The 25,557-nt window shown below is 41.4% G+C and overlaps 1 protein-coding gene and 1 pseudogene across 1 annotated transcript in view; one reads left to right on the top strand and one right to left on the bottom strand.

Moving 5' to 3' along the window:
• The first annotated feature begins 4,555 nt into the window (after positions 1 to 4,555).
• Positions 4,556 to 25,557, top strand: part of Trim44 (tripartite motif containing 44) — a 107,081-nt gene continuing 86,079 nt past the window's right edge. The window contains exons 1-2 of the mRNA XM_041678806.1: positions 4,556 to 5,743; positions 23,116 to 23,193. Of these exons, the coding sequence (XP_041534740.1) occupies positions 5,072 to 5,743; positions 23,116 to 23,193 (750 nt within the window). The 5' untranslated portion in view covers positions 4,556 to 5,071. The remainder of the gene's footprint in view (positions 5,744 to 23,115; positions 23,194 to 25,557) is intronic.
• LOC121465892 lies at positions 21,455 to 21,575 on the bottom strand (annotated as a pseudogene).

Raw genomic sequence — 25,557 nt, 5'->3', positions numbered from 1 at the left:
GCCACTGTCCACTCACACTCCTTGAGGGGGTTCTAGTTTCCTCTGTAATAAACCCCACCTCTCTTCTACCCTATGCTCTGTGTATTACTGTGTATTGTCTGAATTACTGTAATGGAGGTCCCGAGGACCAGAAAACCATGGGGAGTCAGAGGGAGATCTCCATGAGAAGATGTTTAAAGGCTTAAGACCGCAGGACAACACACATTGGTAGTTAGAAACATATCGTTTATTTCTGAGACTCTCACATGCATTCACAAGAGCCACAGCTGCAACGTGCCCTATCCTTCACATCTGCCTGCTGAGCATCTTGCGATAGATACCTCACAGCTGTTGTTAACCCTTGTGAAAAGACAATGCCAGTGCCAAGTGTGCCGAGTAGCATGAAGATGATTCAAAGTTTTGAAGTAACTATTATGCAGCAAGAGATCATGGGTAGGGATTTTATTTTACGGATGTTCTTCCATAATAAAACTCTAAAATTTGAATGGTTTCGGACTTGGACACCAGGAAGAAGCTAGCAGGACATTAAGGTGAATATTAGTGAAACACTGGAACCTTGAAGAAGCTCCTAGTTGGGTCCAAATGGGCTTTGATATAACTGTAGGGGAGAGTTTAAAGAGAAACTGTTAGTGGAAAGTCGAAGTGGTGTTTGTTATATAGAGACAAAAGTTTAGTGACACTGTCACCTACAGTGATGTGGAAAATAGAAAGTGTGCCTAATCAATTGGCTATTGTAGCCCAAGTCATTTCCTGGTAAAGTGTTGAAGGTATGGCCTGATATCTTTGCAGCGTCAAAGAGAAGCTAATCCGAGGGAAGAACTCTTCAAAAAAACAGTATCTAGTTTTAAAATCTCCAGCTAAAGGTGGCAAACAATGCTAAAATGAAGAGATAGCCTCCAGACAAAGACAAAATCCAGGATGTGGCAAACATCACTGATGGCGTGAGAGTATGACTGTCCAAGCCTTTATTTAGAATCAAAACTGCCCATGGCAGGGTTCAGAGCATCAGCAGATGAAAACAGGGCTTCAAAGATGCCCCTGGGCATATGCCTCAGTAGCATGAGCAGAAGGACAGTCTCAGTAGAGACGGGCTCGTTGTGAAAAGATCTGTAGCTATGAATTTTGTGTAACAGAATAAAATGAATTGTATTTATAACTTACTGTTAAAAGTATTACAAGCAAGGATGGAAAAAGCAAAACTTAAAGTGGAATTCAGACCTCCTAGAATCTATTGTTATAAATCAAAGCAACAATACTGTACAGTTTCAAACATGTAAAAAACTTTTAAAAATTAATTGATTTACTTTATGTATATGAGTGCTCTATCTGCATGTAGACCATATACATGGTTGTGGGCCACCATCTGGTTGTTGTGGATTGAACTCAGGACCTCTGGAAGAACAGCTAGTGCTCTTAACCTCTGAGTCACCTCTCTAGACCCTAAAACATGTCTTACTTAAAACAGAAAAAGAATTAAGAGTCCAACAGATGAACTCAAGAACCGTGGGAAGTCCTTCCCACACAGCAATAGACCTGAACACCCTAACCAAAGAACTAACCCTACATGTATGCAGCTGGGCTTAGGGATCCTGATGGAGCAGTAGCCATCAGAGCTTCCTATCTTCTACTGGAGCAGACTGTCTGTCCCAGTTCTTCTGAGCCTATCTCACCATTATATCTGGGGGTCTGGGAAACACTGGTGTTAAGATGAACAGGAGTTATACTCGAGAAGCTTAATTTAAAACATTATATCGGGAGACTCACATCTGCAGTCAGTTTAGATGACTCTGGAGTAATGGTATCATGGGAAGATATGTCTACTATCAGAAAAGGTGAGACAAGTTTACCTCTAGGAGATACATGGATCACTGGAGACCAAAAGGCAGACTATGGTAGCCTACTAGAAGCTCCCCAAAACTCAAATCTTTTGTTATTATGCCCTGGGTCAGGTTCTTCCCACACTGGATAGAACAATATTATATCTATGACCATAGTCTATGTTGGAAATAACAATATATGGTTTAGGTCATAAAAGATATTATGCCTTCTACCATGTTCTCTCTTGGCATGGGAAAATTCAGCTGTCTTAATAGGACAGTCAAATAGTCCAATAAAAAGTAGTGCAGGCTCCTCCCAATGGCACTGCGAGCAAGCTCAGTTGTAAGCAAATATGGCATTTGCAGATTAGCCTTTAAACGCCTAGAGGACTGTCAATGTCCTTGCTTACATTTCTAAGCCTGAGCCACGCACAGTTAAGCCCCTCCTGGATTCCTGGATTCCTTGTTCCTGGGAATTAAGTGAGACAGCAGATGGCTATTATCTTCTACATTTTACAGGTAATTTTCCATGAAGTAATAGATTAAAATAAGGCTATCTCTAGATGTTCCCAAAGACTACTATGCTTGGAGAACTAGATGGTTCTACTTTCACTGGGGACAAGTGAAGAAGCTCATCTCACTGACTAGGTCACCAGACCTTTACGAAGTCTCTTTCTAACACTTCATTTATTTCTGCCTCTAAGACTTTCTCCACATAACGTTCAAAAACGAATTGCGAAGTAGCACATGTTAAATCTCTGACTTGTGTTTTATTACGTTGAAATTAAGAAGCACCAATAATAATAATAACAATATGTTACTTCCTCTTGCCAAAAACTCTGGGACCCATAAATGTCCTTTTTGGGGGCTTCTTGCATGCTAGATACGTACTCTACCACTGAGCTACACTCTCTACAATGTTTCTTAATTTTGTCCTGAGACAGTGCCTTATTAAGTTCTCCAGGTAGATTTGCAAATAGGCAGTTGTCCAGCCTCAGCCTTCCAGGAAGCTGTGACCAAAAGTGTATGCCACCATGCACAGTCAAAAATACGTTTAAAAATGTATTTTCATTTCAAAGATTTTGTAAATGCAATGCCATTGTGCTCCTAAAGCCTAAATACTTTTATTTTCAGCCAGAGGAAGGAAATGGAAATCACCAAGCAACAGGCACTACTCACAGATCTACTAATGCTGAAGCTTGAGAGGACATTGACCAATTCCTTTTTCCAGAATGGTGTATCAACCTTTGTTCTGAATGAAGACATGGAAGTAATTTCCAGAGAAAATAGTTTAAGGAAACTAGAAATGTGTACAGAATTTAATTGGAACAAAGCAAATCGATTTTTTCCAACATTCCATAGAATTGTTCTGAGGTTAAAAACAAACAAAATCTCCAAACTTTCCAAAAAATATATTTAACAACAGCTGCACAGAGACTAAACATATATTATTTTAAGGGACGTCAAACATTATTTAAAATGTTCATAATCTACAGCCCTTGATGTTTTTGTGGAGATCTGGAAATCCTAGCACTCTTATCTAAAGAAAACAGAGACCACCTGTCTCTGTCTCCTTCCTTCCCTGCCCCCACTCCTTTCAAAGATAAGATCTACGTAGCCCTGGCTGTCCCGGAACTCCCTCTGTAGCCAGTGCTAGCCTCAAACTCAGACATCCCATGTGCTGCTCACTGCTTCCCAAGTGTGGGATTAAAGGTAGCATTAAGTGCGCAGCTACTTTCTCTTCTTCTGACGCACTTCTCCTCTGCCCCACTAGATCGAAATGTGCCATTTCCTCTCGCAATTACAAGTTTGTTTGTTTGTTTGTTTGTTTGCTTTTTACTGGAGAGACAACCATAGAGGGTAGAGATGGGAAAGCCTACCTTGCCAGCAGCCCGCCAAAACGTGTTACTTGCTTAAGATATGGTACGATCTTCAAAGGGTCATTGTCAGCGCTAACTACAATTTGGGCTAAAATAATAAAACTTAGTGATCACAACAGTGTAGGCTCCTTTACATTTAATCCACAATTTCCTACAAAGTAAATATCATCATTATTTCTATTTTACATAGTTTATTTTTGTTTGTTTTTAAAGTAGAAAAACAGAAAGGTCAATAAATTTGTCCATGAATACAAAACTAAGTGGTGGTCTTAGGATTCAGGGACTTTGTGAATAAAAGTCTAAAACAGGTTTTGAAAACACCACATAATGATCCAGCACAGTCTGGGGCATTTTGCTTAACATGCAACGGTCCCTTTCCATTGTCTTGGAGACAGGTCTGAATCTAGAGGCCCTTAGTAAATGGGGGAGCTGAAATCTCATTTCATAAATACGGTCTCTCTGCACCTCCCTGCACCTGACACAGCTACCTCCCAGAGGTTCTGAGTCCCTAAGAGGCTGGAATGCAAATAGACTCTGCAAACAACGCGACGCATAGTATTTGGGTCGAAAACGCTGCCTGTTTGCTCAGCCTGACTCTGAGACTCCTGGAGTCTGGAAGAACAAACACAGCCCTTTTGGGGGCCGTACGGTAATCCCAGGAGGGCGGGGTCAGGCTGATAAAGAGCCTCGGGCCTTGGTCCCTTGAAGAATCCTAGGACTGTAATGAGGCGGGGACAGAGGCCTTGGTCCCTTGAAGAATCCTAGGACTGTAATGGGGCGGGGACAGATTGACACTCCAGTGACATAAGTCCTCAGGGACCTCAGGCTAGTGGTTTTCGGACAGGTTGACACCTCCAGGGAGGGCGTGGGGAAGGCGGGGCCCACCGCCTTCTGCTCGGTGAGGGAGAACCTGCGCTGGAGCTTCTCCTTCCGGGAGGGATGCTCAGCCCCGCGGGAAAACGCAGAAAAAGGCTCTTGCCGCTTTAAGTGACTCAGGAAGTGAAAGGAGGCCGCTGACGGCGAGGGGCAAGTGGAACCGGGGCGGCGCGGGTCCGCGGCGGCCGCGATCTTGCCGGGCCACGGAGGCTGAGCTGCGCGGCGGGCGCGGGGGCCGACGGGGCGCGGGCAGCCGAGCCGGAAGTGGCGCGTGAGGGACGAGGCGCAGCGCGGCGCGCAGCGGAGAGAGGCCGAGTGGGCGGCAGGCCCAGCGCTGTCGGCTGGTCGGGCCCAAGGCCTCAGCGGTGCAGACGCGGCGCGGCCCAGCGGGGCGGGCGGTCGGTCCCCGGGGAGCAGGCGGGCGTGCGTGCGGAGGCCCGCGCGGTGCAGGCGGAGAGCACGTCAGCCGCTAGGCCTCGGCCGCGGCCCTGCAGCCACATGGCCTCCGGAGTGGGCGCGGCCTGCGAGGAGCTGCCTCCCGACGGCACGTGTGACGAGTGCGAGCCCGACGAGGCGCCCGGGGCCGAGGAGGTGTGCCGCGATTGCGGCTTCTGCTACTGCCGCCGCCACGCCGACGCGCACCGCCAGAAGTTCCTCAGCCACCGCCTGGCCGAGTACGTCCATGGCGCCCAGGCGTGTACCCCGCCTGCCCGCGAGGACGACGAGGTCCCCGAAGACGTCGAGGCCCAAGGGGAGCCCGAGGGAGAGGTAGAGAGCGAGGTGGGGGAAGAAGAGAGCGAGTCGGAGGAGGACAGTGAGTCGGAAGAGGAGAGCGAGACGGAGGAAGACAGTGAGGATGAGAGCGAGGAGGAGAGTGAAGAAGAAGACAGCGAGGAAGAGATGGAGGATGAGCAGGAAAGCGAGGCGGAGGAAGACAACCAAGAAGGAGAGTCCGAGGCAGAGGGAGAAACTGAGGCAGAAAGCGAATTTGACCCCGAAATAGAGATGGAAGCGGAGAGAGTGGCCAAGAGGAAGTGTCCTGACCATGGGCTGGATTTGAGCACCTATTGCCAGGAAGACAGGCAGCTCATCTGTGTCCTGTGTCCCGTCATTGGGGCTCACCGGGGCCACCAGCTGGCCACACTCGATGAGGCCTTCGAAGAACTGAGAGTGAGTATCGGGCATTCACAACATAGGTCTAAGGGGACCAGGACCCCCAGTTCCAACTCAGATAGCTAGCTGTGACCACATTCATTTTCCTGTCTCTCCAAAACAAAAACAAACAAACAAACCAAAAAAAAAAAAAAAAAAAACGAGTCACCTTGTTGGGAGCAGTGCCAATCCTACCATTTTGGTTGAAATTGTCAAGGTGTCGATTCTCATCTGAGAAAATACAAGTACATAGAAAATCTTGGGTATAATTTCTGAAAGTTTGCAAATCTCTGCTCCCTGGATCCCAGATTGAGCGTTCCTTGGTTCCGTGCGAATTTTGACGCCACTTAGGCCATTTTTCACATCATCACCATTGTTAGGGTCAATGTTTTGACTTAGTGCTCTTGCTATGTTTTTTGGCAAAACCAAGTAGCTGGTTCTTGTGAGAAGCCTCTGAAAGTGGTGAACTAGACGATGATTTGGTGTGTGCCTTTAGTTGCCGTAGGCTCTTCGTTTTTTCAGCCTTAGTAGGAAGGTGTGTAGCTGGAAGGTTGTATTGGTCCAGGGAAGGAGGCTTTCATGTCCACTGTCTAGACTTTGATGTGTTATCTTCGACTTATTTTTGGTCAGCGGTAGACTTTTAGTAACTATTTGTTGATTGCATTTGGGTTGACTTTCTGGATACAGTGGATGACTATAACCAGTAAGAACCGTCTTTCTGTGTGTCGTGTTCATTAAGAGTTGGTAAATGTCATATTAGGACTTTGGTTTCCCTAAGCAGTCTTACAACCACCGGTCTCAGAATAACTAATATTTTGATAGTGAAAATACTCCATATTGATGTTTCCCTTATGCCTGTTTTTAATGTAAAATACACGTACAAAGTGTACAAAATATGTAGTCTATTAATAACTACAAAGCAGATACTTGAGAGACCATCACCCAGATCAGAAATAGAACATGATTACGAATGTTGACACTCTTCATACCTCTTTCCTGAGTCTTCTTTTGCTAACCGTTTTCCTGACGTGGGCCAATGCTTTTCTTACTTATCTTTATCCTACAGCATCTGTGTGCATTTCCGAACTTGAACTTGACATTATGGTTTTTATGTAATTGTAGTGCAGTATTTGTGAGATTCATCCATTGACTGGCTGCGGTTTATTTTTCATTGTTGTATTGAACTCCATTTTATGGATATGCCACAAGTTACTGTATAAATGAACATTTGACTTGTTTCCAGGTTCTCCAATTTCTTGCTGTTACAACTGATGCAAGTGTAACGTGGTGGCATATGTCTGTAATTCTAGCATTCCAGAGGTGAATGCAAGAGGACCAGAGTTCAGTATTAATCTCAAGTCCATAGTGAGTTTGGAAAACCTGTCTCAAAAACAAAATGACACATCTTCTCAAAAAGTACTGCAGGTGTAAGCATTCCCGGTCATGCCTCCTGATTCCCATTTTCCTGTATTTAAATGGAAATAGTACCCAGTGTTACCATCTGTTTTCCAGGTGGTGGTTGTAGTTGGCATAATCATGAAGACTTTTCCTGTTGCCCTGAGTCTTCACCGCCACTTGATATTAACAGTACCTTTCATTTTTCCCAGAGTGGTGACTATGTAATGAATGATGTCATATTGTGGTTTTAATTGCAGTCCTTTTGGTTTCTGTGTATCTTTTGCATTTCCTCTTTTGTGATGTGTAATCAGATCAAAAGAGCAAACTCAGTATTTGGTTATCTATCTTTTTTCTCACTAACTTATGTATGTACACATATACACGTGTCTATACACATTGTTTTTTATTGTCTCTATTTATTTCAGATATCTTCTGTCTCATGGTTTTTCCTTCCTTTTCTAATATAGTAATAATAGTATGAAGCACTGAGTACCCAGGAGCCCTGCAAGTATTAGGACATAAGAAAGCTGAAGGGAAAGAGGGTGGCTTGATATCTAGACAGACTCACCCGTAAGTTCCACTTCAGTCTCAACTTCAGAATTACTTTCTTGTTCAGTCTGAGATGGCAGCTTCCTTTTGTGCACTTCTTCCTGTTGGCTACTTCGGTATCTATAATCTGGGGCTGAACTGTTGGGTGGTGGCAATGAGCTCAGGTACTCAGGGACCTGAGGAGAAGGCAGAGGACAGACAAGAACAAAGCTTTAGTTGTGGTATGTGGAGTGGAGATGAGAAATAGAAAAGCCTGGCCCAGGGGAGGCAGGTCCACAGAGAGAGACAGACAGACAGACAGTCATTATAATAGAGGGCAAGACAACATAGTATCAGGGGAAAATAAAACTGACTTTTTTTTTAATAAAAAAAATATGGATTTGCTTTTTTTTTTTTTGTGGGTTTGAATATTTAGAAGAGAGGTGTGAACAGTTGCTTCTTGGCCTTTTGGCCAAGAGACTTACAAAGTAGAGGAGAGTTACAAACAGTGTGATCTGCTGTGTGAGTTTAGTGAAAGAGAGTGATTTTAGCCAGAGGCATGGCACCACAATGGTTTATTGGAGAAAATGGTAGTTGAGGCATGCTTTGAAAGATGGGAAGGAATTAATAGGTAGGTATGGTGTTAGATAAATGCTCTCTATGTTACCATAGCAACAATCGGTATTCATTTATTCTAACCCAAAATATTGGTTATTATGTCAGTGTTAGACTATTCCCTTTGTGTTATTACCTCTCATAAGTCTAGTAGTATGTTAGTCTTCACTATGTTCCCAGCACCTACTACAGGGCCTATTGGATAATTAACACACATGAAATACTTGATAAATGTATGATACGAAGTATAATAATTTTATCTAATAGCACTAAAGAAGTGATAAAGACATTGTACTGTAGTGTATATCAGTGTTTATATTGGAACTAAGTTCAATTATACCTGTGATGGAATAACTTGGAATCCTAAGCTTGCAGCAGTTCATATAAGATAGATGCCTATTTCTATAAGTGACATCTGGATGTAGGAGTCTAAGATTGGAGGAAGCATGAAGTTTTATCTTGGCTCTTGCCAGCTCTTCTCTGCTATCTTTGTTACAAACTGAGATGGCCATTGAAGTCTAGCCAGCACGCCTAACTTCTAAGATAACAGGTAGAAATGAAAGACACACCCCTCTATTTTAATGTTTCTTTCCAGAAGCATGAATTCCTGCTTAGGTTTCATGGGGCAGAACTCAATCCCATAGTTTATCTAGTTGCAAGGGAGACTGGGAAATAATCACGTCTCCGGGCTACAGTCTGACAAACTAAAAGGTTTTGTTATCAAGGAAGAATGTTGAAGTCTCTGCCTCATTATCCTTACAGTCCTAGCAGTCATGGTGGGAAATTCAGTTAGCTTCTGAGTCTTGGTTTCTTATCTTTCTCTTTTTTTCCTTTTCTTTCTTTCTCTCTCTCTCTCTCTCTCTCCCCCTCCCTCCCTCCCTCCCCCCTCTTTCTTTCTCTCTCTCTTTCTTTCTTTCTTTCTTTCTTTCTTTCTTTCTTTCTTTCTTTCTAGGGTTTCTCTGTGTATCTCTGGCCTTGAACTTCCAGAGATCTGCCTGCCTCCCTGAGTGCTGGGATTAAAGGTGTGCACCACCAATGTCTGGCTGAGTCTTGGTTTCTTAACATGGGCATAATTGTCCCCCTCTTTGGGACTGTAGTAAAGAGAAAAAGTAAATTCATATATAGGGCCTAGGACAGTGTGCATGATCTTCTAAGCTCTCAGAAACTGATGGCTCTCATTACCATAGAAAGCTCTGAGGCTGTCTTTACTCTGAGTCCAATTCCAGGCAAGTTAGTCTGGCAGCCGGAGCTGTTCTGGACACCCAAGTTTTCTTTGGTGGAAACTGTTCAGCCCCCTCTCCTTCTGTTCTTTCTGCCTGCTCTAATTGGCTGAGTTGATAAGGTCTGAAAACTTGTCTTCAGAGAAGAGGTTCCTATATATTTTAGTGTTCTGCTGTTAGATTATGCATTAGCTCCCCCAAAACACATCTGCTAGGTCTATTTTAGGTTCACAGGTTTGGCTGTTGTCCTCTTCAGATTCTGTTCTATACTCTGTAACTGTGGGAAGTTTTTACAGGAGTCAAGGGGTGATGGGAACAATTCTTTACTTTCTAGGTAGAGAATAGCCTCAGTTACTCTAGTAGATTGTTATGGAGAGAAGCTTCTATAGATATTCCCATTCTTCTTCCAGGACTTTGAGTCTTTATGAACACTGGCAGGGTATAAGTTGTGTTGAATTGTAGATTCTGGCTCAGTAATCATAGAGAGTAAAAATACTGACCTTTGGAGATGTAAAATTAAAAGAGACTAACATTTGCTAAATTTTGAGACTTTTCTAGAGATAAAGGAAAAAGTAATAACTGCCATTTATTGAGAAATTTGAATACATTTCATGGTTTTACACTTGATCCTCACTCTAGCAAGCTGTGTTACCCTGATACTCATTTTATAAATGAGGGGAAAGATGTTTAAAGAGGTTGAATTTTGCCAGATCACTCACTGTCAATGCAGAATTACAATTTTAATACAAAGAAAATAAGAGCTTATTCCAGAGCCAAGTATGAGTGACCATTTCCCAGGAACACAAATTCAAGGTACTTAAACACTTTATTTCAAGATAGTAACAGGCTCATGAAGTGTTTCTAGTAACAGAACAAAAAAAAAAAACTATTGATAAAAGTGTCTTTAAAATCCATTGGGAGCATCAGGTGTACAGGTTACAGCAAAGGGGGAGGTTCCTGCAGATACAATTTGATAATATTCTTAGCCTTTGAGTTTGTAGAAATTAAAGTTTGTTTCCTAAAAAGATCTTGCCTGATACTTACAAGGATGCTAGTTGTAATACAGAATTGGGCAATAAATAGCTGTTTTTTTGGGGGGTGGGGTTAAAGATAGCACAAATTAATATGGTTTTCAACAAGCAACATCCCAGCTTTCCACAATCACAGGAGTTGTAATGAGTTCATCAGCCTTGTAGAATATTTAACGGAGTTGGGTGTTTTCATTGTTGTTGGCTACTTGCTTTTGTTTGTTTTGTTTTGTTTTTTTTTTCTGGGAACTTCAGTTCACAGTAGTAAGTGAAAAGAAGAATTTCACTTCAGCTCTGCCACCAGAATGCATATTCTTCCTTCTTGTTCTCTGTGTATTCTCAGTTACTCTTCTCTTACTTGTGCTTTTTACATTTCACAGAACCATTTGTTGACTGCTGTCTGCTGGGATGTACTTCATGCATAAAAAAATACTTACAAACTACTTTTCTCATCCTGAAAGACCTCCTATTCTGCGGAATAATTTGTTGTTCTTTCTGTGCAGCAGTTTTTTAGTTTATCTGATCCCGAGTTGTCACTGTGCATTCAGTTAGTAACAATCACAATGGCAACAGAATGTGTGGAGCACTTCCTGTGTGCAGCCATCTGTACTGCAGACTTCATACATGCTTGCCACTTATCTCTCCCCACAATTTTATGAGGTAAATTAGTGAGCTGTATTTGTTATTCGAATTTAATTAATGGCCTTAGTTTTTTTCTTTTCACTTCTTCATTCAACAAATATTTATTGAAATTCTTTAATTTTCCAGTGGAAAATTTATGCCAAGATATTTTAGCTGTCAATTTTATGTTCATTTCTTCATTCTTTGATGTTTGATTTTTTAAAACAAGGTCTTTTGTGTAGTACTTGCTGGTCTGGTACTCGATATGTAGCTCAAACTGGCATCAAACTTGTAGCAATCCTCCTTACTCGGGGTTCCAAGTGCTGAGATTATAAGTATGTGCCACCATGCATACCCAGTTTAGCTGACAATTTAAAAATGTAGGAGGAAGGACAGCTTTCCAGGTTTTTTAGGGAGTACCTAAGCCGAGTTTAAAGCCATCAGCTCTAGAGAGCTCTAGAGATGCACCTGAGCAAGTCAGATTTTCACTGTGTGTCGTTTACTTCCTACTAGGTGCTGAAACTAAAATCCCTTTACAGAGGATAGCACAAAGAAATTATGGGATGATCATAATTAAATATAAATTGCCATGAAAATGAATAAACCAGAACTGGGACTATATCTCAACAATGTTTGAAAAACAGGCAACTGATAGAAATATTTATATTGAATGGTAACTTTTATACTTTAAAAAAAATCTAGAAAAAATAATTTCCATGTGGAGTATTTTTGGCTGTAAGGAACCTAACAAATAATTCTAAGTCTCTGATGTCATTGAACTTACATTCTATGAACAAATTATATTAAGCAAAGTTAAGTCATAGGATTTATTTTAAAAAATGCACAATTTTAAGAACAAACACTGGAAAGGGAGATAGAGAATAGGTAGGATGTGAGGAGAGGAAGGCTATAGAAGGCTCTGAAGAGGACCTGGAATAGTGGCCTTGAAACAGAAGCCTAGAAACTTCTTTTGCTAAACAGTATTGAGTCCTCACTGGGGCCCACAGGCATCCAAAAGCAGGATGCAAATCTGGGGCCTGCCTTCGTTCTGTGCTGTGGTTGAAGGAGAGAGAGAACCCTTTCCTCTTAAGTCAGCTTGACTTTTGAGACGAGCAAAACTTGGACAGAGCATCTTGCAGATGAAGACCAGTGTTCATAAGGGCTAGGCTGCACCCTCCGCTCTTACCAGATTGCTGGTTTAACAATTTACCAGACTACATGTTGGACCTGAGCTGAGAAAATTAATAATGGGCAGGACCACACCGTAGCTGGGATTGCTTAGTTCAATCTAAAATTCATGTCAATACACAGAAGACAGTTTTGGGACCAATAAACCCTTAGTTTTGTTCCTGTTTCTAGTGTGGCTACATTGAATAAATCTTTCTCTGCTATTTACTTTCACTTGTCTCTTAAATTGGTGTATTGGGAATGGGTAGCTCTGATACTACTCCGTAGTTATAGCTAGAGCCAGTTGTGGGAGCGTCTGGGGGCATAGTAGTTCAGGTGGAGGGAATGGCCATAAGATGAAACAGACATGCTGAGGTAGTTAAGTGAATGGTTGGAGTATAAGAAATAGGGCAGGCAGGCTTGGGGAGGTGGTGAGGAGTAAAAAGGTCAAGTTACCAAGTAGGCCATTATAAAGATTTTGGATTTTCTTCTGAGTGACCTAGTTCTGTTTAAGCAAGGGAATGAATGATCTGTTTTATATTCTTAAGACTTTACTCAGCTTGCATGTTAGTGTACAGCTTTAATCTACACATGGGAGGTTGAGGCAGGAGGATGGTAATCAACTCACAACATGGTGACATCCTGTCTTAAAAACAAAAACAAGATCAAAACAAACAAGCAAAAACCCAGTCTAACAAAAGAAAACAAAACTCAATTTCTGCATGGAGAACAGACTATAAGATAACAAGAGGACTAGTATTGCTCCTTGCCCGGTGTTGGGGTAGAAGATGGTGAAGAATGTATAGGTTTAACAGACATGTTAGAGTTAGTTTTAAAACAGCTGAGGGGCTAGAGAGATGGCTCGGCTGTTATGAATGCTTTCTGCTCTTTTAGAGGACCAGAGTTCAGTTCCCAGTGTTGAGTGGCTCACATCCACCTATAACTCCATGTCTAGGGGCTCCAATACCTCCTTCTAGCCTCTGTGGCACCTGCCCCCATGTGGCATACATAAACACGTACACAGAGACACATAAATTAAAAATAAAATCTTTAAAAATAATAGTAACAATAAAAAACACATGGTAATGGATTTCAGATCCAAGAATAATTTTTAATCTGAGGAACTAAACTCCCAGCATGGTTTAGGTTTCTAGTTGGAAATTAAATAAAATGCAGAAGGCGGCAAAGATTTTTATGTATGGGGTGGTAATGTTAATTTTTCATTTCATTTCTTTTTAACAAAAATGTTTCATTTTTAAAATAGCGTGTAAAACAATGGGTTTCATTATGGCATTTTCCCATATACTTTGTTTTTGTTGATTTTTTTTCCCTCAATTCCCCTTCTTTATCCTCTTTTTCCCACTGGTCTCTTCCCTTCTCCCAGTAACCTCCATTCCATTTTCATACCACATCTACTCTGTTTCCCCTTCACATCTCCCTTTTCACGCATGGTTCTAGTTTCATGACCTATACATCCCCTATATAAACTTATAGAAAAATTAAATTCTAGGACCCACTTATAAGAAAACATACATTTTCTATTTGGCTCTAGGTTGTTATGATTAATATAATAATTTCCAGTTCCATTAATTTTTTTGCAAATATCATGATTTCATTTTTCATTATGGCTGAATAAAATTCCATCGGTATACATACTACTTTTTATGTACAGGAACATGGGTAAAGAGTTTTTTTATAAGAACATGGGCAACTTCAGAGGCCACTTCTCTGAAGGAAATGTCTTGTTTTCACCATTAACTGCTGTTGGTCCTTAGGGAGAGGTAAGGCTTAGTAAACCCTTTCCCTCTCCACAATGGAATGTTGATGGGCCAGTCTTACACAGATAATCACATCTATGCCTGGAAGACTGCATTTCACAAAACTTCACCAATTCTTCCAGGCTTACATTCTTCTAGTCTTCTCTTCCAGAATGTTCTGTGAACCTTGGAGGAAATGATAGAGATATCTCATGAGAGCTGAGCATTTGACAATCATTTATTCTTAGGATTTTGACTAGTTATGCATCCCTGTGGAAACTGTTGCCCACTGAAAAAAGAAACTTCTCTGACCAAAGCCGACAGTAGCACTAGCCTATGAGCAAGCAAAAGCATAAATATTTATAAAGCAAGTCGATGGGCACATGGTGTCCATTTAGCAAAATGATGATGCTGATACTTACTATAGCTTCCCCATTTGGATCCATGACCTCCTTGGCTATGGCTTTTTAGCCACACTACAGTACCAGACATGCATTTCCTCCTGTGGATGAAGTCCAAACAGAGAGGAGTTGGTTACCTCTATAAAAATTATGCCACTGTGGCACCAGTGTGCACACAACTGCCTGGAACTTCACAGGACCCATAGCTGAGGATCTACACTGTTAATAACATTTTTACTGATAACATCCTGCATGGAACCTTCTGGCACTAAAAGCTAGTCAGCATGGAGGAAACTTTCAGCTCAGCTCCCACTTGATTTCTCTATGTCCTGCAACCAAAGTCTGTGGTATCTTCAGTAATGTGGTCTTAATTGTTGTGGGGAGAAACCAACAGCGATGACCAATAGCCCGTATTGGCTTCCCTGGCCAATAACTCAGGAAAACGGCACACTCCCGTGACTGGAATTTTCATTTAATCCCTTTATGGCTTCTGGAAGTGGAGTTATCTACCCACCAAGTCCTGTTTTTCTGATCTTCAGCTTGAACCCCAGCATCTGACTCAGGGTTTTTAATTATTTGTGATACCTTTTTGTTTGTTAAATGATTTACGCTGGTGCTGAGCCTGAACAGTACGAGAGTTGAGTCTGTCTTCGCTTTAGTAGCTTCCTATTGTATATCAAAGGCTTCTGCTAGCCACAGTTAGCTTTGTAGTCTGTGAGACTGGAATCTTCTTCTTTCTAGAGATTCCACAGACTCTGTCCTCTAGGGTGGCTAATGTTCTATCTGGGATAGATTTGGGGGATGCATGTCTCCCAAGTGTTTTGGGAGGGGAAGCAAAAGCAGCATTGAGATTTATACATGAAGACCTGTCTCTGTACTTTGAAAACCTAGAAAGCATTAACCACTCCACTGTAGATGCCAAGTAGCCCCTTGGTACTTCAGAGTTCTTGCCTCTCCAATAAATAGCAGGTTGGTGGCTGTAGAGGTTCGATCTGCCTGCTAACCTCAGTCTCAGGAATACCAGACCTCAGAATTACTTAGTTGAAGGCTGCTGGGAAGCAGGACTTCTTTTCCCAGGGAGAGGCCTGCCCCTGAATGCCTCTGCTTAAGTTCTTTCATTCTACACAACAGCTTTCAGGGCATTCTCTCACCCTAGGCTTTGCTAGTTGAATTTACTCTCTGATTTGGAACTGTTTCTTTTTCTCGGGCCGCCAGGGTAGCTAAGTTTAAAACAGTATCTTTACCCCTCTAGATGGTGCCTGACATTACTTCCCAGTGTTACAGAGATTGCTCTCCATTGCTGACTGGCTGCCGGAGGAGTCACTGTCTCACCAAAGCTCTCAATTGTGAGAGCTGTGGGTTTGTCTGTGGCTGGGTCTTCTGGTCTCATTTTATCAGCCCTGCTGGCTAATCACCTCAGTGAGGCTCTGCTTCCCTTCACCCCACAGGGAACTTTGTTTTGAGGTTGGGGTTGTGTTTGGCTCCACTTATTTTCTCAGCACTTTCCAGCTGTTCTATCACTAAGTTTGTAATTTTGAGGTTCTTCCTCTCTTTTTGAAATAGAGTACGGGGGCACTGAGTGGGGTGTTTGTTTTTTTGTTTATTTCTTTTTTTTTTATTCTAACTCTGGTTTTAGTGCCATAGGGAGCTAGCTTCTAGACCACCATCTTACCTGGTGGTTCTCGTGATTTGTAAACATTTGTAGCTAATTCTAAATGCTACTGTGATGTGTAGGACAACACTAAATGCAAAAGGAGCAGCTCTGTAGACTACATGCTTCACACTTGTAGCGTCTGATCTATTCATCAAAATAGAAGTATGGAATCCCAGATGCTAAATTACCTAAGCTCACATAGCAACTAGTGGCGTCTAGTTGTACCTGGGCCTCCTTTCTTTGTACAAGGCATGTTACACTAAGAGAATTAAACCTTTTCTTTTGGAATCTTAAGAGAAGTCACTATCGCTTTTCCTAGAAAAGTGCATGTACAGTGGTTTTGAGAATTTTAGGCCACAAGCTCTATACAGGGAACAGTGGGTAAAAATCCTCTCATTCCTGCTGGTTCATATATTTACTATATAAAAATAGGCCCTAGTATTTAAGTTTAGGCAAACTAATAGGAAAGGCGTTAGAAGTAGGCACCCCGGGCTATCCTGCCCCTTTCCCTCTGTCTTATTGCTGTTGTTTTTTAAAATTAAATCTTAAACATGCCACTAGTAGTACATTGAACTAAATCTAAAATTTTCCTATTATCATGCTTAATACCAGACCCAGATATATCACTTTTCTTTTCTTTACATATATTGCCCATAGAAAATATATACTATATGAGTTATTTTGCTGGTTTTAAGAAATCCCATAGTATATCTGTTATAAATCAAGATATATACAGATCTACTTTATTTTTTTTATTATGTCATATTCCATAGTTCTTTAATTCCATAGTTTGCTTATCCATTCATTATTAGACACTCAGGGTATGTAGTCCTAAATGATTGGAAATATTACAAATATTTTTATACATGCCCCCTTGACATATCCTTCCTCAAGAGGAAGATAGGCGTGTACATGATTGATGTGGTTTCAAAGTAGCATTCCCACTTTATACTTCTAAATCAAGTGACATATGGAATTTCCCCAAAGCCCCTTAGTACTGGTTGTTTCAGATTAAAGCATCCTTTCCAGCCTGGTGGGGAAGACTGATATCTTAATTATGAGTAACTTTAAGCATCTTTTGTGTCTTCTGATGTATTTGTCATGTTTCACTTTTTCCGTTCATATCATTTGTTCACATTTCTTTTGGGCTTACTGATTTTGAGAAATTTGTTAAGCATTTTTCATATATTGTTGATATTAGTCTCTTCTGTCTTATATATTATAAATCTTCCTCACTTCCATCTTTCTATTCCTTGTTTTCCATTGATTGATTTTGTGATTTGGGAGGCATAATTTCACTTGCACAACATCATTTTTATCCACTGTAAAGTGTGAACACATTAGCTCTGACACCGTTTCACTGTGAAATGCTAGTGAAGGGGTGTTTAAGCCCTTTAGTTACTCATTTGATTTCCACCAGTTACTTTTCTTATCAGCAACGTGAGAATACAGCATTTTTAAGGGTTTTGAGGAATACCAACAAAAGAGCATATGGCAGTGCTTTGGAGCTTTGCGTGAGAGGTGGAAGTCATTTTGTCTTTTAGTTTTATTGTGACTTGCCCTAGGAACTGACTTTTGTGACAGTTGATCAGATTCTGAGCTATAGGTGTCACAGCACAGCCCGTGCTTATTTTGCACTGTCTTGGTGGAGGGAAGAAGTGTATAAAGCAAGGTGTGCTCATTTTGATCGGCATCCTGGAATGCATTATGGGATGGAAGTGCCATGTAAGGAAAAGCCCTCTTCTCCCCCAGCTGTGTCACTTGCTCCAGAATGATATGTAGAATCTGTTCATTTATGGGATGAGATACCTTTTTTTTTTAAAGATTTATTTATTTATCATGTATACAGTGTTCTCCCTGCATGTATGCCTGCAGGCCATAAGTGGGCATCAGATCTCATTACAGATGGTTGTGAGCCACCATGTGGTTGCTGGGATTGAACCTGGGACCTCTGGAAGAGCAGTCAGTGCTCTTAACTTCTGAGCCATCTCTCCAACCCGGGACGAGATACTTGAAAGGTTAGAATTACTTGCCTTTGTGTCCTTGTTCAGTTCTCAGAACAAGGGATACAGAGGAAACATTGGGGGACATATAGCAGTGTGTGTGTGTGTAAAATTCGGTTTTGGTTGTCTAGACTCAACAATTAACAGAAACATCATACAGCTCTACAGATTGGGAGTATTTATACTCAGATACCACCCTTAGGCCCATATCCTCGTATCTTCTGCCCTGTGTCTTTGAAGTTCCTTCCTTTCACCATACCTGTCCCCTTACACACTGCTTTCCGAGAACTCTGTCAGAATGTCTTGAGCCTGCTACCAGGGCCTATAGAGCCTGTCTGTATGATAGATCTTGCCAATGAATTCTACACATGCTATGTACTGATCCCATAGGTCGCAGGTGCGGCTAGAGGGACTGTTTGAGAAGGTGTTTGTAGCGCTTGCTTACTCCATTGAAGTAAGGCTTCCTATAGTGTAGGGAAGGACTTGGGTGGAGAATACAGAGGTTGTGTGGGGTGAACTTGCACCAGGATCTTCCCTTTGTGGGTTTGTTTTTTTTTTTCCCCCCAATTCTAAAACTTGTCAGAGACAGATCTAAAGAAACTTTCTTTTTTCAGTTTTGGTGGTGGTGGTGGTACTATTAAGGAAGATTTTCTTCATACTCATTTTGAAGTAGCAGAACATATTTTGAACATAGCAGACTCAATATAAAGCCCAATTAATGTTTGAGGATAACTGAGTTGCTGGAGAGGTAGACTGATTTCCTGAAGGGAGACTCTCAGGTGCTGTTCTGTGTTTCCCCCTGGGTAGGTGATGCTTTTGATGCTTTGTGAACAGGAGGAAGAATTCCACTGGCGAAATGCATTTTTAGGAAAAGGCAAAGGGTTTCCTCGTCTCTTTATACTAGCAAGGTACAGCTGTCTGCAGTGTCTGTCTGCTGCTTGGGGATTCCTTCTTCAGTCTTTTTTCTGAAGGCTTTTAAGACATAGTTTAGTGCATTCCTTTCTGTTTTCTGCAGCCAGAGGGAAAGTTATAATCCATCAGGGCTCTTGCGGAATAGCTTAGAATGGGTGCTAACAGCTGAGGTGTGTGTGTGTGTGTGTGTGTGTGTGTGTGTGTGTGTGTGTGAGAGAGAGAGAGAGAGAGAGAGAGAGAGAGAGAGAGAGAGAGAGAGAGAGAGGAGAGAGAGTGTGTTTGGGGGTAGGGAAGAGATTTCTAGGGCCAAAACCTGTTTGTTCGGCCAATGAGAATAGGTTAGAGGAATGATGTCACCAGATAGGTTTTTTTTTGTCTGATCATCTTGTAAAAAGCAGGATTGTGTTTGGCAACTTAACCCTTTTTTAGGTATTTAAAGTTTCACCCTCTCTGGTATAATTTCTGCTCCCAGCTGTTAGGTGTGAGACCATAGACATTAAAGGCTTAAAGGACTATAGAAACTGGAGAATTATAAGCCACCACTTAAAAAAAAAGAAATGACTAAACTTTAGAGCCACAGCTAGAATGAAAATGTGATCTGAGTTGTGTTCAGAGAGCACATCTAAAGCAGATGCTGGGCATGGCTATATGATACCTTTTTCTTGTAGTCTTAGGAAGGGAGGAAGCTTAGTGGGAGAAGACAGCCTTTGTATATTTATTTATGGAATGGAGTCTGGTAGTTTGAATGTAATTGGCCTCTATAGGCTCACAGGGAGAGGCACTATTAGGAGGTGTGACTTTGTTGGAGTGGGTATGGCCTTGTTGGAGGAAGTGTGTACTGGGAGTGGACTTTGAGGTTTCTTATGCTCAAGATGCTGCCCAGAGTTTCAGTTCACTTCCTTTTGCCTTCTGATCAAGATGTAGCCAGCTCCATGTCTGCCTGTGTGTCACCATACTACCAGCTGCCGTGCTCCCCACCATGATGATAATGGACTAAACTTCTGAAACTGTAAATTGTTGCCTCAATTAAATGGTTTCCTTTATAAGAATTGCCATGGTCATGGCATCTCTTCACAGTGATAGAAATCCTTTCTAAGATACCTGTGTTTTACAAAGTATTTCCTGTTGGGGAGGGATTGAATTGGCTTTGTAGATTTGGAGACTGTCATGATTAATCTTGAGGCTGATTTTGAGTAAGTGACTTTTGCAGTATTTGTTTATTCTTGTACTTTTTACGTGTCTTTTCTCCCATAAAATGACAGTTGTTGTATTTATGCTTATTTCCTTACTGGTAAAATAAGTGGTCCTGTCCTATCTCATAGAGTTTCTGAGATAAGGAAATAAATTAGTTCTTGTGACTATAGATCTTGCTTTATGCCTGGATTATAATGAGTGTTTCTTAAGATTTTATATTCGCTTATTCAGTGGACATTTTACACCTTTGTTTGTTTTGAACACTACCTTATATGTCTTACAATTTTTTAGAAGGTGAGAATATTTGTAGATATGCATGTGTGTGCATGTGTGAAGGTCAGAGAAGAAATTTGTAGAATCAGTTCTCTCCTTCCACTTTTGTGTGGGTTCAAGGAAGTGAGCTCAAGTAATCGGGCTCGAAACCATTGGGGTGACAGTGCCTTTACCGGCTGAGCCATTATTCTGGCCCTGGTAAAGCACCACCTTCTTGATGCAGGATGTAGGAGATACAGACATTAAAAGATCGTTCCAGCCTTTAAGGAACTCAAAACATCTTGAAGAAAACTGACAAAAATAATAATTAAATGCACGTTTCATTTTTTTTTTTAATTCAGTGCTAGGTCCTCTTCTAACTATCCTGGCATACATGAACACAATTATCTTTCTCAGCTGTATGCAATATGTACTATAATGGCTAGCTTTATAGACAGAAATAGAAATGCAGAAGGTAAGATGACTTGCCTACTACCACACAGTTGGTTATAGAGTTGGCATTTGAAACCAGGAAGTAAGAGTTGACATTCTGTGCTCATCTCTACAGTGGTCACTAGCCACATATAACATGAAATGTGCCTAGTCTGGGTTGAATTGGGCTGTATGAATAAGAACTAGATTTCAAAGACCTAATTGGGGGTGGGTGGGAACTATAAGATTCTCTCTTTGTCTCTGTCTCTCTCTGTCTCTCTCTGTCTTCTCTGTCTCTTTTCCCCCACCTTCAGTCTCTCTCTCTTTCTGTGTGTGTGTGTGTGTGTGTGTGTGTGTGTGTTAGAAAAGTTAATTTATTGTGAAAGAAAGGATTCCCAAGAGAAGAAAGGGCCAGACTAATAGGTAAAACCTCATATCGAAATTATATGTTGCTAATATTTTAGACATACCGAATTAAGTAAAATGTATTAAAAGTGGTCTTACTTTTCTATTATAGCTACTCTAAAACTTAAGATTTTTTTTTAAAAGCCTACAGCACCCTGTATTCCCAAGGCAGTCTCCTATCCAAGTACTAACCAGGCCCCACCCTGCTGAGCTTCCAAGATCAGATGAGATGAGGCATGTTCAAGGGTGGTATGGCCGTAGACTAAAACTTTAGATTTTAGAACACTTACTGTGTGCTGTGCACCCTGCTAATACTTAAGTTTCATATTACCCTTTATATTACTGAAAAGTTTCTGACCCAAATAAGCCTCTCCACTGATGCAGTAATCCAAATCAGATCAAATCAAACCGAATTAGAAAAAGCTCAGGTTTAATGGATACAGATGCTCTAAGATGACTTTCCAGCCCCCCAGAGAGGAGATGGGAAAGCAAGACCAGAAAACCACGTGTTCTCTGGGGGACAGTTTAAATACCCTGTGGGAGAGGTCTTATGCATCTCTGGGGCAGGGTCTTTGGCCAAGGAGTCTGGACTCAGGCACTCCACGGGAGGGGACTTAGGGTAGAGCTTCCATCTGAACATTCCAGATTCTTTGAATATATGGGAGCCAGGGCCTGGAGTGATGCTTCCATCCAAACATCCCCATTTTGTAGTCAAGAGAGATGATTATAGTGATGAACCGTGGGCAGGCCTACTTTTCATCCCACCCAGCTCCCGCACGGCTAGCTTAGCCCTGGAAATAACAACACACAAATTGTATTCATTTAAACACTGCCTGGCCCATTAGTTTCAGCCTCTTATTGGCTAATTCTCACATCTTGCTTAACCCATTTCTAATAATCTGTGTAGCACCATGAAGTGGTAGCTTACCGGGAAAGATTCAGCATGTCTGACCTGGTGGCTGGCTCCATGCTGTCTGACCAACTATGCTTTCTTTCTCCCAGCATTCTGTTCTGTCTACTCCACCTATCTAAATCCTGCCCTATCAAAAAGCCAAGGCAGTTTCTTTATTAACCAATGGGAGTAACACATAGACAGATGACCCTCCTCCATCAGATGATTTTGAGAAATTCAATAATTTGTTCTAGGTTAGTTAACTAATTGGTGCCAAACAACTTCAAAAACCATGTCTGTCAAAAAACTTGTGTTCTTAACTAGCGTATGGTAATTTTGTTTGAATTTAAGCCTGAGATGTTTTGTTTTTGTAGGTACATATAATATTGTATACATCTGTATCTAATACATAAATCTTCAAAATAAGACTCAGTAGTCCACAAGATAGAACTCTCTTTTGCAGGGTCTTGAAGGCAGGCACATTGGAGTCTGAGATGAGGCAGTGAAGTCATCCTCTACCAATTGTGTTTATTTAATTTTCTCTCTCTCTCTTTTTCCCCCTCCTTTTCTACCCCTGTCTCTCGTCTTCCTTCCTTCTTTTTTAGCCTGACTGGTTTCAAACTCACAGAGATCCTTCTGTGTCTTACTCCTGAGTACTGGGGTTAAAGGGAAGTGCTACCATACACAGCCACATTGAGGTTAATTTTCATTCCAGTCTATTACTTCATCCTCATTGTCCATGGATGGAGGAGGGAGGGGCAGCACACCCTCTTTAGTTATTTAGTTCTTTTATCTGATGAGATGATGAATTTGTTTTCTGTTTTACTGTCCATTCTCTCCTGAAATCTTTCCTGTTTGTGTTCGAGAGAACAATGATATGCTACTTGACTCTTGACTGTTTTTTCTCCTAGAGCAAAGATTCGGGTGGACTGAAGGCGGCTATGATAGAGTTGGTGGAAAGGTTAAAGTTCAAGAGCTCAGATCCTAAAGTAAGTATTGTTTTGGAATTAACTGGGTCTTCGTAGCTCAAACATTTATTCTCCTTGATCTGAGTACAGGAAGTGTTAATGATTATCTATCTGTACTTTCTGTTTAGATCCAATTAAGCCTCACCATCAAAAACAGTGTTCTTATATGCCTGGAGAATAATCATCTATTTCTCGTTCTCTATTTTATGACTTATAAAACATAATCCTTAATTGTTGTTTTTTTTTCCTTTCTAAATTGCAGAGAAGTGCATTTTTACTCTTTCCTTATCAGACCTTTGAGACTTTTGTCCTCTGTGTCCCTTAGATCTACCCAGAGGCATCTGAGTGAGATACTGATCAGCGTAATTCTGCTCCCGGGACACCCAGCTAGTTGGTGCATAGTACTAATATACCTTGTCAGTTCCTGGCTTGCAGAAGGCAGCTGCCTCTAAGCATGCCTTTGTCCTCGTTATCTGGAGTCTGGTCTAGGAAATTATTTGAGCATCCCAGCTACTTTGCAAGATTTGGGGAGCTGGAGGATTGAGATTCTAAGAGATACAAAACTGGAGTGGGGTGAGGGTGGAGGTGGTAGGCTGGGAGCCGAGTGTGCAGGAGGAGTTATGACTAATAAATCGCTTCTTACTGAGACACTTACTGAAGCACTACTCAGTATTGGGACTAGATGACTCTTTGGGAACTTAGAGCTCTCACAGGTAACAGGGAAAGGAACATGTTTTTATTTTTATGTCTCTCCCTTTAATAGGGGTACCTGACAGCCAGGTTCTGCTCTAGGAATCTTACATTGTTATGACGAAATATATAACAAAATTTTAACCATTTAAAATGTGTGCTTCAGTGGCATTAAGTTTATTTGGAGTGCTCTGCAGCCATCATCACTGTCCACCTCTGGTATGTTTTTATTGTCAAAAACTAAAACTCTGTCCCTATTAAACATAGCATCTCATTCTCATTCCCTTTCTATGTTTTTTGATGATCACAAAACCCTGTGGAATAGTTCCTTTTCCCAGCTTAATTTATTTTATTTTAAGGATAGTGAGGCTTAAAGAAGTAGATTTATTGCTCCAAATCTAGTGTATTTTGGAGATGAGAGTCAAATGACTCTAATGCCTTTACTCTTGTTTTCATTTCTCACTGCAAACCCTGAGGTCTCATCTTTGTGCTTTGTAATCATGTTTTTAAAACTGAAGCACCACAATGAAGCAAAGCCATTTGCAAGAATGGGCTCTTTAATAACTGCAGCCATCAGTAATTTTCATATGACACTGAAAATATTGACATTAGTAGTATCTCCTCTTTTTTAAATAGGTAAGGTTCTACGGTAGTGAGCATCTAGATAGAAAAGTAGATTGTGTAACCTTAGCAGCTCTCCTACCTAGAATAGGAGGACTCCTGCTCTGAATAATTCTTCCCATTGATAAAGCTGAACCAGCTAAATACTAAAGGTAACTGAAAACATCTAAACACCTTGAGGAGTTTCTTTGATTTTTATGGGTAACTGTCTCTGCCATACCTGTGTGTTTGTGACTGGCAAAGCAGTAAAAAGGATTACTGTTACAGGCTTTGGCCTCCTTTATGAATACAGTCAGTGCTTCTTTTAGAAACTTCCCAGAGAGAAGAGTCCAGCTAAAGTGGATGTAGCAGTTTTCAATCTGTGAGTCAACCCTGGTGGGGGGGGTCAAGTGACTCTTTCACAGGGGTCACATATCAGATACCCTGCATATCAGATATTTACACTATGATTCATAATAGTAGAAAAATTACAGTTATGAAGTAGCAATGAAAATAATTTTATGGTTGGGGGGTCACCACAACGTGAGGAACTGTATTAAAGGGTCACAGCATTAGGTGGTTGAGAACTGCTGCCTTAATGTAAGCTAAAAGATAAGGGTCTGACTTGATGTTAGGTGTGTGCCACACTGTCCACCCTTTTACCTGCAAGCCCCCTTTTAGTCTCCTGCATGAATTTGCTTCAGTGTACGTGGAGCTGGCTTGAGAAGAAGTGAGTTTTAAGTGTGGAGTGACAGCCCTACCAGGAAGAAGAGAGAAAAACAGTGTAGTAATAAGAGCGGCGGGGCTGCATCCCCAGAACCCCGGCAGCCTGGCTAGCTTATGCTCTGAAATAACAACACACAAACTGTATTCATTTAAACACTGCTTGGCCCTTTAGCTCTAGCCCTTACAGGCTAATTCTCACATCCTGATCAACCCATCTCTAATAATCTGTGAGCACCGGTCTTACCGGGAAAGGTTCAGCATGTCTAACCTGGCGGCTTGCTTCATCGTGTGCGTCCGCCCGGGAGAGCGAAGTATGGCATCTCTCTGAGGCATCTGCTCCCGAGAGGAGAGCTGTGGAGTCTGAGCTCA

This window comes from Microtus oregoni, unplaced genomic scaffold (assembly GCF_018167655.1).
Source record: "Microtus oregoni isolate MIOR12 unplaced genomic scaffold, Mior012 000031F_ref0000149, whole genome shotgun sequence".
Lineage (NCBI taxonomy): Eukaryota > Metazoa > Chordata > Mammalia > Rodentia > Cricetidae > Microtus > Microtus oregoni.
The sequence above is the reverse complement of the archived record's forward strand: the minus strand, read 5'-3'. Positions and strand labels throughout refer to the sequence as shown.